This window comes from Pecten maximus, chromosome 5 (assembly GCF_902652985.1).
Source record: "Pecten maximus chromosome 5, xPecMax1.1, whole genome shotgun sequence".
In the NCBI taxonomy this organism is placed as follows: Eukaryota; Metazoa; Mollusca; class Bivalvia; order Pectinida; family Pectinidae; genus Pecten; species Pecten maximus.
Window position 1 is genome coordinate 45,548,523 of NC_047019.1, and position 13,821 is coordinate 45,562,343.

The 13,821-nt window shown below is 43.0% G+C and overlaps 1 protein-coding gene across 1 annotated transcript in view; it reads right to left on the reverse strand.

Moving 5' to 3' along the window:
* Window positions 1–13,821, reverse strand: part of LOC117328480 (proto-oncogene tyrosine-protein kinase ROS-like) — a 132,407-nt gene that overhangs the window by 55,606 nt on the left and 62,980 nt on the right. Inside the window, exon 5 of the mRNA XM_033886014.1 lies at window positions 6,032–6,252. Within this exon, the coding sequence (XP_033741905.1) occupies window positions 6,032–6,252 (221 nt within the window). The remainder of the gene's footprint in view (window positions 1–6,031; window positions 6,253–13,821) is intronic.

Below are 13,821 nucleotides of genomic sequence, written 5' to 3' on the forward strand. Positions count from 1 at the left end.
CTACTACTGTATATGTCACCAGTCACATATCACCCTACTACTCTACAGGTCACCAGTCACATATCACCCTACTACTCTACAGGTCACCAGTCACATATCACCCTACTACTGTACAGGTCACCAGTCACATATCACCCTACTACTGTACAGGCCACCAGTCACATATCACCCTACTACTGTACAGGTCACCAGTCACATATCACCCTACTACTCTACAGGTCACCAGTCACATATCATCCTACTACTGTACAGGTCACCAGTCACATATCACCCTACTACTGTACAGGTCACCAGTCACATATCACCCTACTACTGTACAGGTCACCAGTCACATATCACCCTACTACTGTACAGGTCACCAGTCACATATCACCCTACTACTGTACAGGTCACCAGTCACATTTCACCCTACTACTGTACAGGTCACCAGTCACATATCACCCTACTACTCAACAGGTCACCAGTCACATGTCACCCTACTACTGTACAGGTCACCAGTCACATATCACCCTACTACTCTACAGGTCACCAGTCACATATCACCCTACTACTGTACAGGTCACCAGTCACATATCACCCTACTACTGTACAGGTCACCAGTCACATATCACCCTACTACTGTACAGGTCACCAGTCACATATCACCCTACTACTCTACAGGTCACCAGTCACATATCACCCTACTACTCTACAGGTCACCAGTCACATATCATCCTACTACTGTACAGGTCACCAGTCACATGTCACCCTACTACTGTACAGGTCACCAGTCACATATGACCCTACTACTGTACAGGTCACCAGTCACATATCACTCTACTACTGTACAGGTCACCAGTCACATATCACCCTACTACTATACAGGTCACCAGTCACATATCACCCTACTACTGTACTACACACATACCTTTCTACAATACATCTGGTGGGAAGCAATTCCTGGAAATCAATTTTAGAATTTGTTCAAGGGGTAATATTTCTAATTTATGTCAAGTCTTACAGATTGCTATTGAAAATTATGGGTGAAGGACTTGGAAAAGGAAGACACATGTTTTATATGGTACATGCAGAAACACAATGGGTGTTTCAGCTACTCCACTTGTTCTGTGAAGTGGTATGCCAGCTGTAAGCCATGCCTGAAACTGAACAGCATTACAAACCATATCATTTTAACTGGTCTAGTCAACTGACCCTAAAATGAAAACTTTAAGCATTTCAAAGAATTGAGTTGTCAGTTATGATTTTACTTACCTAAAGATAGTTATTTTTTTAACTGAAATGATGCCTTCTCGATTGAAAGGCCACAAGATTTAAGCAATTTTGGGAAACTAATTAAAAATTATATTAGCGATACTAAAGTTGATTAAGTTATATCTGTGAAATGTTTTCTGTTCTTCCCATATAGCAGATTGTGTTACCATGACAGTGAACTCGAAGAGAGGAGGGTTGATTGATGACAGGAGATTGTAGTGTTGTCATAACACATCAATATTAGGAATTCTCTTGCAATCAATATAGTGTCATGTGACTGGTGTTTAAACAATCAAGCCACCAAAAGGCAAACTTATACATTTGTATGTGGATGAAACAGTCAGAGACAAAGACTGAGGGTCAGAACACACTCTCAAACATAATCTGGAAGCTATTTGTAGAGACCACTCCAAATGGTCCACCTGTCTGAAGAGACCACTCCAAACTGTCCACCTGTCTGTAGAGACCACTCCAAATGGTCCACCTGTCTGTAGAGACCACTCCAAATGGTCCACCTGTCTGTAGAGACCACTCCAAACTGTCCACCTGTCTGTAGAGACCACTCCAAACTGTCCATCTATCTGTAGAGACCACTCCAAACTGTCCACCTGTCTGTAGAGACCACTCCAAACTGTCTACCTGTCTGTATAGACCACTCCAAACTGTCCATCTGTCTGTAGAGACCACTCCAAACTGTCAATATGTCTGTATAGACCACTCCAAACTGTCCACCTGTCTGTAGAGACCACTCCAAATGGTCCACCTGTCTGTAGAGACCACTCCAAACTGTCCACCTGTCTGTAGAGACACTCCAAACTGTCCACCTGTCTGAAGAGACCACTCCAAATGGTCAACCTGTCTGTAGAGACCACTCCAAGCTGTCTACCTGTCTGTAGAGACCACTCCAAATTGTCCACCTGTCTGTAGAGACACTCCAAACTGTCCACCTGTCTGTAGAGACCACTCCAAACTGTCTACCTGTCTGTAGAGACCACTCCAAATGGTCCACCTGTCTGTAGAGACCACTCCAAATTGTCCACCTGTCTGTAGAGACACTCCAAACTGTCCACCTGTCTGTAGAGACCACTAGATCAGCTGACTTTCACTGTCTCCCTGTCTGTAGAGACCATCAAGTCAGCTGACTTTTACTGTCCGCCTGTCTGCACCACCTGCCTACAGAGACCATCTTGGTATCTGGTATTTCTTATTCTTTATTTGAAACCATCTTTATTGTGGATGTCATTCATGGAACCATCTTAATTACAGCTGTCATCCATGGAACCATCTTAATTATGGCTGTCATTCATGGAACCATCTTAATTACGGCTGTCATCCATGGAACCATCTTAATTATGGCTGTCATTCATGGAACCATCTTAATTATGGCTGTCATTCATAGAACCATCTTAATTATGGCTGTCATTCATGGAACCATCTTAATTACGACTGTCTTCCATGGAACCATCTTAATTATGGCTGTCATTCATAGAACCATCTTAATTATGGCTGTCATTCATAGAACCATCTTAATTTACGGCTGTCATTCATGGAACCATCTTAATTATGGCTGTCATTCATAGAACCATCTTAATTTTTGCTGTCATTCATGGAACCATCTTAATTTTTGCTGTCATTCATGGAACCATCTTGATTACAGCTGTCATTCATGGAACCATCTTAATTTTTGCTGTCATCCATGGAGCCATCTTAATTTTACTGTCATTCATGGAACCATCTTAATTTTTGCTGTCATTCATGGAGCCATCTTAATTTTTGCTGTCATTCATGGAACCATCTTAATTACAGCTGTCATTCATGGAACCATCTGAATTTTTGCTGTCATCCATGGAACCATCTTAATTTTTGCTGTCATTCATGGAACCATCTTAATTTTTGCTGTCATTCATGGAACCATCTTGATTACAGCTGTCATTCATGGAACCATCTTGATTACAGCTGTCGTTCATGGAACCATCTTAATTTTTGCTGTCATTCATGGAACCATCTTAATTTTTGCTGTCATTCATGGAACCATCTTAATTATGGCTGTCATTCATGGAACATTACTGCTTTTCTTGAGAGACTATGTTTCTGTCATCCTTGATAAACTGACATTTTCCCAATAATCCCTATGAGGATATCTACCTATCCCCTGTTAACCTGTTTACAGTGACAGTCCACCTTTCCTGTGTGATCCTCTGATCTGTCCTCCCTGTGTTATCTTCTGATCTGTCCTCCCTGTGTGATCCTCTGATCTGTCCTCCCTGTGTGATCCTCTGATCTGTCCTCCCTGTGTGATCCTCTGATCTGTCCTCTCCCTGTGTGATCCTCTGATCTGTCCTCCCTGTGTGATCCTCTGATCTGTACTCTCCCTGTGTTATCCTCTGATCTGTCCTCTCCCTGTGTGATCCTCTGATCTGTCCTCTCGCTGTGTTATCCTCTGATCTGTCCGCCCTGTGTGATTCTCTGATTTGTCCTCTCCCTGTGTGATCCTTTGATCTGTCCTCTCCCTGTGTGATCCTCTGATCTGTCCTCTCACTGAATTGTACTTTGACAAATCACCTGCCACTTTAACCAACCATTGGCAATTTCCATCAACAGCAATTTGGCAGAAGCTCTAACCTTTGGTCATGAAACATTGATCCGAGAGAAAATAATTGAATGGAGTTTGTATGCTGCTTTTAGATGGAATTCTCGTCTTGAAATATCTTGTTTATTCACATATTAGCTGCTAAACATTCCTAAAGAACATAGACTGGTTTGATAGATGACTTTTTTGAATGCCAAGATAAACTTCTTTCTCAGACCATAATGGAATCTTACTGTATCGATCTCCAATGTAACTCTCCTCAAAACAAATCTCTATTTAAAAAATGCACCACAGCCAAAATGTACATATAACCACATTTTATGCCCAATATGGTGACATCTTCGGAAGTACTGAGGAGGAAATCTTCAAACCTTCTGAGGCCATAGTGACTCAATCAGCTTGGAAATGGATGCTAGCCATGCTATTCTTAAATATAAGTCACATTTTATGTTATAGAGTGGGTTTGGGGAACCTCCTACAAAATCATACCCCACAGACATGCCATCAGTCCTAAATCATTACTACCGTTACAACGACCTGCTTGCGTGTTGTTAGGAAATGCTGTGTAAACGGGTGTGTAATGAGTAAATCTGTTTACATGTACCACTTCCATCAGTGATTACAGCATTACACTGACTAGAACAGGACTTTCTATGCATACTAAACAGGTAATGGGCACCCCACAGATCAGTGTTAATAGACAGGAAAGACCAGGGTAATCTTGTAGGCTAGTAATTTAGTCTAAAACCTATCCCTCATAATAGAATCAAATCCTTAGGTTAACCTAGCAATGCCCGAGGCCATCTTGCCCTCAGAGAAGTGTATCTCATCAATGAAACTATCAGATCTGAATTTCCACTGTCATAGCAGAGCAGAGATACTCTACAGAGCGAAACAAGCATTTCAGCCCGGCCAAATCTGAAGCATGTGGCTAATGAAAATTAATAGGTTCCACTAGTGTTTCCTTGCCTCAGCTCCCTAATAAGGTCAGAAAGATGACAGCAATGTTGATTTGGTCTCACTGTGATTTACAATGCAGGAGAATTATCCCAGTTGAAAGAAGAGTGGACAAATCCTCACAACCAAATAAAACGCAACTCTAGCTCATACCATTATAACTCGTGGAACTCCAAATCACACCACTCCAACTCACACCACTCCAAAATACAAAACTCCAACTCACACCACTCCAACTCACACCACTCCAAAATACAAAACTCCAACTCACACCACTCCAACTCACAACACTCCAACTCACACCACTCCAAAATACAAAACTCAAAATCACACCACTCCAACTCACAACACTCCAACTTACACCACTCCAACTCACACTACTCCAACTCACACCACTCCAACTTACACCACTCCAACTCACACCACTCCAACTTACAACACTCCAACTCATGCAACTCCAACTCACACCACTCCAACTCACACCACTCCAACTCACAACACTCCAACTCACACCTCTCCAACTTGTGCAACTCCAACTCACACCACTCCAACTTGTGACACTAAAACTTGTGCCACTCCAACCACAACAAATCATACCACTCCAATACACAGGGCAATCATCTAATCCGAACTTTGTGTGAAGTGATGAGATACCTTCTTTATGACATAGAGATGGGATACCTTCTTTATGACATAGAGATGGGATACCTACTTTGTGACATAGAGATGGGATACTAACTTTGTGACAAAGAGATGAGATACTTATTTTGTGACAAAGAGATGGGATACTTATTTTGTATGTGACATAGAGATGGGACACTAACTTTGTGACAAAGAGATGGGATACTTACTTTGTGACATAGAGATGGGATACTTACTTTGTGACAAAGAGATGGGATACTAACTTTGTATGTGACATAGAGATGGGATACTAACTTTGTGACATAGAGATGGGATACTAACTTTGTGACAAAGAGATGGGATACTAATTTTGTGACATACACATGGGATACTTACTTTGTGACATACACATGGGATTATTTGTGACATAAAGATGGGATACTAACTTTGTGACAAAGAGATGTGATACTTACTTTGTATGTGACATAGAGATGGGATACTTACTTTGTGACATACACATGGGATACTTTGTGACATACACATGGGATATTTACTTTGTATGTGACATAGAGATGGGATACTTACTTTGTGACATAGAGATGGGATACTTACTTTGTATGTGACATATGGACGGAGGCCAGTGATGTTTACATCACCCCCAGGATCCAGTGATGATTGGTTGTAGATCTCCCAATCACTGTTAAAATCAGTGATACGGCTCTGTATATAGTAAGTAACATTGTTGTGGGTAGGTCCAGCCCAGTGAAGGACCAGTGACGAGTGAGTCTTACTGCCATGCTTCAGCTCTGGTGCTGGTAGTGAAGACCAGGTAGCTGAAAAATACAATCAAAAACCTCCAACTCATCATTAAAAACAACAGATTCTCACAGAGCTGAAACAATTAACATTAGTAAAACATATTCTGAAGTGGATTTCTATGTGTCAAAATTATAATATGTTAGCAATGTTACAATGACTGTATACAGATTGATAGTGTCACAGTTATAAAGGTTTAATACTGTTATAACGACCGTATACAGATTGATAGTGTCACAGTTATAAAGGTTTAATACTGTTATAACGACCGTATACAGATTGATAGTGTCACAGTTATAAAGGTTTAATACTGTTATAACGACCGTATACAGATTGATAGTGTCACAGTTATAAAGGTTTAATACTGTTATAACGACTGTATACAGATTGATAGTGTCACAGTTATAAAGGTTTAATACTGTTATAACGACTGTATACAGATCGATAGTGTCACAGTTATAAAGGTTTAATACTGTTATAACGACCGTATACAGATTGATAGTGTCACAGTTATAAAGGTTTAATACTGTTATAACGACTGTATACAGATTGATAGTGTCACAGTTATAAAGGTTTAATACTGTTATAACGACTGTATACAGATTGATAGTGTCACAGTTATAAAGGTTTAATACTGTAACAATGACTTTATACTTATAAGCACCATTACAGATGACCAGCAAGAACTGCTTTTTACTAAGGATTAGCAATAAAAGCTATTTAAAGGATATTAAACATATCAATGATACCATGTTACATAGGCTATAAACAAACTGTTATTAGTTCTCCCAAACATACAGAAATCAAGCTGTAACTATACACACACACTTGTCAAATGAAGCATGAAGATGTGTTCATGCAACAATAAAAGATGTTAATGTGCAATGTAGCATGTAATTCTGCTTCATAACCAAAGCCCTATAACAAAGATGGATGCCCATGCAACAGGATGGACGAGCAATGGGAAGACTCCTGCATTCAAAACCAATCACAACACATCGCCTAGTCAAAATCAATATCAGTGCCCAAAACAATTTTGATCATGTTGGAAATGAGACAGTTTTATATTAAGCATGCGATATTGAAATCAATTTGAAGCAAGACCTCAGAAAATGTCTAGGATGAGCTCAAACATCTTCCTAGGGATAATCAAGAAACTCCATCAATGTTCTAGGGTTAAAAGCAAATTTGTTACCAGATCATACACCAGCAATTGTGTTATCCATCTTGGGAGTCTGTGATGGCCAATGTTGTGCTCTTCAATATGCCTTTGTTTTTGGTACCATTTCAAGTTATAAAGGTGTCCCTGTGATGGTGTACCTGTGACGGTGGTGGTGTACCTGTGATGGTGGTGTACCTGTGATGGTGTACCTGTGATGGTGTACCTGTGATGGTGGTGTACCTGTGATGGTGGTGTACCTGTGATGGTGGTGTACCTGTGATGGTGGTGTACCTGTGATGGTGTACCTCTGATGGTGGTGTACCTCTGATGGTAGTGTACCTGTGATGGTAGTGTACCTGTACCTGTGATGGTGTACCTGTGATGGTAGTGTACCTGTGATGGTGTACCTCTGATGGTGGTGTACCTGTGATGGTGTACCTGTGATGGTTGTGTACCTGTGATGGTGGTGGTGTACCTGTGATGGTAGTGTACCTGTGATGGTGGTGTACCTGTGATGGTGTACCTCTGATGGTGGTGTACCTCTGATGGTAGTGTACCTGTGATGGTAGTGTACCTGTGATGGTGTACCTGTGATGGTGGTGTACCTGTGATGGTAGTGTACCTGTGATGGTGTACCTGTGATGGTGGTATACCTGTGATGGTGGTGTACCTGTGTTGGTGTACCTGTGATGGTGGTGTACCTGTGATGGTGGTGGTGTACCTGTGATGGTGGTGTACCTGTGATGGTGGTGTACCTGTGATGGTGTACCTGTGATGGTGGTATACCTGTGATTGATGGTGTACCTGTGAAGGTGTACCTGTGATGGTGTACCTGTGATGGTGGTGTACCTGTGATGGTGGTGGTGTACCTGTGATGGTGGTGTACCTGTGATGGTGGTGGTGTACCTGTGATGGTGTACCTGTGATGGTGGTGTACCTGGGATGGTGTACCTGTGATGGTGGTGTACCTGTGATGGTGTACCTGTGATGGTGGTGTACCTGTGATGGTGGTGTATCTGTGATGGTGTACCTGTGATGGTAGTGTACCTGTGATGGTGGTGTACCTGTGATGGTGGTGTACCTGTGATGGTGGTGTATCTGTGATGGTGTACCTGTGATGGTAGTGTACCTGTGATGGTGGTGTACCTGTGATGGTGGTGTACCTGTGATGGTGGTGTACCTGTGATGGTGTACCTGTGATGGTGGTGTACCTCTGATGGTAGTGTACCTGTGATGGTTGTGTACCTGTGATGGTGGTGGTGTACCTGTGATGGTGTACCTCTGATGGTAGTGTACCTGTGATGGTAGTGTACCTGTGATGGTAGTGTACCTGTGATGGTGGTGTACCTGTGATGGTGTACCTGTGATGGTAGTGTACCTGTGATGGTGGTGTACCTGTGATGGTGGTGTACCTGTGATGGTGGTGTATCTGTGATGGTGTACCTGTGATGGTAGTGTACCTGTGATGGTGGTGTACCTGTGATGGTGGTGTACCTGTGATGGTGGTGTACCTGTGATGGTGTACCTGTGATGGTGGTGTACCTCTGATGGTAGTGTACCTGTGATGGTTGTGTACCTGTGATGGTGGTGGTGTACCTGTGATGGTGTACCTGTGATGGTAGTGTACCTGTGATGGTAGTGTACCTGTGATGGTAGTGTACCTGTGATGGTAGTGTACCTGTGATGGTGGTGTACCTGTGATGGTGTACCTCTGATGGTGGTGTACCTGTGATGGTGTACCTGTGATGGTTGTGTACCTGTGATGGTGGTGGTGTACCTGTGATGGTGGTGGTGTACCTGTGATGGTGGTGGTGTACCTGTGATGGTGTACCTGTGATGGTAGTGTACCTGTGATGGTGGTGTACCTGTGATGGTGTACCTGTGATGGTGGTGTACCTGTGATGGTGGTGTACCTGTGATGGTGGTGTACCTGTGATGGTGGTGTACCTGTGATGGTGTACCTCTGATGGTGGTGTACCTCTGATGGTAGTGTACCTGTGATGGTAGTGTACCTGTGATGGTGTACCTGTGATGGTGGTGTACCTGTGATGGTAGTGTACCTGTGATGGTGTACCTGTGATGGTGGTATACCTGTGATGGTGGTGTACCTGTGATGGTGGTGGTGTACCTGTGATGGTGGTGTACCTGTGTTGGTGTACCTGTGATGGTGGTGTACCTGTGATGGTGGTGGTGTACCTGTGATGGTGGTGTACCTGTGATGGTGGTGTACCTGTGATGGTGTACCTGTGATGGTGGTATACCTGTGATTGATGGTGTACCTGTGAAGGTGTACCTGTGATGGTGGTATACCTGTGATGGTGTACCTGTGATGGTGGTGTACCTGTGATGGTGGTGGTGTACCTGTGATGGTGGTGTACCTGTGATGGTGGTGTACCTGTGATGGTGGTGGTGTACCTGTGATGGTGGTGTACCTGGGATGGTGTACCTGTGATGGTGGTGTACCTGTGATGGTGTACCTGTGATGGTGTACCTGTGATGGTGGTGTACCTGTGATGGTGGTGTATCTGTGATGGTGTACCTGTGATGGTAGTGTACCTGTGATGGTGGTGTACCTGTGATGGTGGTGTACCTGTGATGGTGGTGTATCTGTGATGGTGTACCTGTGATGGTAGTGTACCTGTGATGGTGGTGTACCTGTGATGGTGGTGTACCTGTGATGGTGGTGTACCTGTGATGGTGTACCTGTGATGGTGGTGTACCTGTGATGGTGGTGTACCTGTGATGGTGTACCTGTGATGGTAGTGTACCTGTGATGGTGTACCTGTGATGGTGTACCTGTGATGGTGTACCTGTGATGGTGGTGTACCTGTGATGGTGATGTACCTGTGATGGTGGTGTACCTGTGATGACATACCAGGTATAACTGTACCTCCAATCTCTCACCTGACTGGGATGACTTACCAGGTATAACTGTACCTCCAATCTCTCACCTGACTGGGATGACTTACCAGGTATAACTGTACCTCCAATACCTCACCTGACTGGGATGACATACCAGGTATAACTGTACCTCCAATCTCTCACCTGACTGTGAAGACTTACCAGGTATAGCTGTACCTCCAATCTCTCACCTGACTGTGATGACTTACCAGGTATAACTGTCTCACCTGACTGGGATGACATACCAGGTATAGCTGTACCTCCAATACCTCACCTGACTGGGATGACTTACCAGGTGTAATCTACCAGTATATATGTACCAAACATCGCTAGTGACATTGATGAGTTTGGAGAAGTGCCAGCAAATCTACTTGTAAATTATTATTAGACATCCTTTTTGATTGGTTGTCTAAAAGTTTAGTACTGAGTGATTAAATAGATGTATGTTAGGTCCTCAATACCTATTGATATATTCCTGTAAGCAGGTCACACAATTTTTTCTTACATAATTATGTAATAGTAAAATACAAATGAATTGCCCTAGTTTCTATAAAAAGCCACAAGAGTAGTTGTAGGTGTATAAAGTCGCCAGATTCCTGGTGTTTTTGTGGGACTGAACTAGCTCCAGGAAATGCAGCAGCTTTTCTTGTCTGCCTTTCCCTGACAGAGTTGTGTAGAGTGCTGAATCTCCAGGGAGAAGGTCCTCCACCAGTAGCCACTAATTAATACAGTCCTCACCACCAAGCACCTGCTCATTAGAAACCCTTTAAAAGCTCACCATAATGTGTGCCTCGCTAGCCTGAAGTGTGAGGACCAACAAAGGAGGTACTTATTAAGTTGTTAAAAGGGCCAGGAGGTGTGTACCATTTGTCTACTAGATACCTTTATTACACTGGGCCAGGAGGTGTGTACCATTTGTCTACTAGATACCTTTATTACACTGGGCCAGGAGGTGTGTACCGTTTGTCTACTAGATACCTTTATTACACTGGGCCAGGAGGTGTGTACCATTTATCTACTAGATACCTTTATTACACTGGGCCAGGAGGTGTGTACCATTTGTCTACTAGATACCTTTATTACACTGGGCCAGGAGGTGTGTACCATTTGTCTACTAGATACCTTTAATACACAGGGCCAGGAGATGTGTACCATTAGTCTACTAGATACCTTTAATACACTGGGCCAGGAGGTGTGTACCATTTGTCTACTAGATACCTTTAATACACAGGGCCAGGAGATGTGTACCATTAGTCTACTAGATACCTTTAATACACTGGGCCAGGAGGTGTGTACCATTTGTCTACTAGATACCTTTAATACACTGGGCCAGGAGGTGTGTACCATTTGTCTACTAGATACCTTTATTACACAGGGCCAGGAGGTGTGTACCATTTGTCTACTAGATACCTTTATTACACTGGGCCAGGAGGTGTGTACCATTTGTCTACTAGATACCTTTAATACAAAGGGCCAGGAGGTGTGTACCATTTGTCTACTAGATACCTTTATTACACTGGGCCAGGAGGTGTGTACCATTTGTCTACTAGATACCTTTAATACACTGGGCCAGGAGGTGTGTACCATTTGTCTACTAGATACCTTTAATATAGAGGGCCAGGAGGTGTGTACCATTTGTCTACTAGATACCTTTATTACACTGGGCCAGGAGGTGTGTACCATTTGTCTACTAGATACCTTTAATACACTGGGCCAGGAGGTGTGTACCATTTGTCTACTAGATACCTTTAATACACTGGGCCAGGAGGTGTGTACCATTTGTCTACTAGATACCTTTAATACACTGGGCCAGGAGGTGTGTACCATTTGTCTACTAGATACCTTTATTACACAGGGCCAGGAGGTGTGTACCATTTGTCTACTAGATACCTTTAATACACTGGGCCAGGAGGTGTGTACCATTTGTCTACTAGATACCTTTAATACACAGGGCCAGGAGGTGTGTACCATTTGTCTACTAGATACCTTTAATACACAGGGCCAGGAGGTGTGTACCATTTGTCTACTAGATACCTTTAATACACAGGGCCAGGAGGTGTGTACCATTTGTCTACTAGATACCTTTAATACACTGGGCCAGGAGGTGTGTACCATTTGTCTACTAGATACCTTTAATACACTGGGCCAGGAGGTGTGTACCATTTGTCTACTAGATACCTTTAATACACTGGGCCAGGAGGTGTGTACCATTTGTCTACTAGATACCTTTAATACACTGGGCCAGGAGGTGTGTACCATTAGTCTACTAGATACCTTTAATACACTGGGCCAGGAGGTGTGTACCATTAGTCTACTAGATACCTTTAATACACTGGGCCAGGAGGTGTGTACCATTAGTCTACTAGATACCTTTATTACACTGGGCCAGGAGGTGTGTACCATTAGTCTACTAGATACCTTTAATACACTGGACCAGGAGGTGTGTACCATTTGTCTACTAGATACCTTTAATACACTGGGCCAGGAGGTGTGTACACCATTTGTCTACTAGATACCTTTATTACACTGGGCCAGGAGGTGTGTACCATTTGTCTACTAGATACCTTTAATACACAGGGCCAGGAGGTGTGTACCATTTGTCTACTAGATACCTTTAATACACTGGACCAGGAGGTGTGTACCATTTGTCTACTAGATACCTTTATTACACTGAGCCAGGAGGTGTGTACCATTTGTCTACTAGATACCTTTATTACACTGGGCCAGGAGGTGTGTACCATTTGTCTACTAGATACCTTTAATACACAGGGCCAGGAGATGTGTACCATTTGTCTACTAGATACCTTTAATACACAGGGCCAGGAGGTGTGTACCATTTGTCTACTAGATACCTTTAATACACAGGGCCAGGAGATGTGTACCATTTGTCTACTAGATACCTTTAATACACAGGGCCAGGAGATGTGTACCATTTGTCTACTAGATACCTTTAATACACAGGGCCAGGAGGTGTGTACCATTTGTCTACTAGATAACTTTAATACACTGGGCCAGGAGGTGTGTACCATTTGTCTACTAGATACCTTTAATACACAGGGCCAGGAGATGTGTACCATTAGTCTACTAGATACCTTTAATACACTGGGCCAGGAGGTGTGTACCATTTGTCTACTAGATACCTTTAATACACTGGGCCAGGAGGTGTGTACCATTTGTCTACTAGATACCTTTAATACACTGGGCCAGGAGGTGTGTACCATTTGTCTACTAGATACCTTTAATACACTGGGCCAGGAGGTGTGTACCATTTGTCTACTAGATACCTTTAATACACTGGGCCAGGAGGTGTGTACCATTTGTCTACTAGATACCTTTAATACACTGGGCCAGGAGGTGTGTACCATTTGTCTACTAGATACCTTTAATACACTGGGCCAGGAGGTGTGTACCATTTGTCTACTAGGTACCTTTAATACAAAGGGCCAGGAGGTGTGTACCATTTGTCTACTAGATACCTTTATTACACTGGGCCAGGAGGTATGTACCATTTGTCTACTAGATA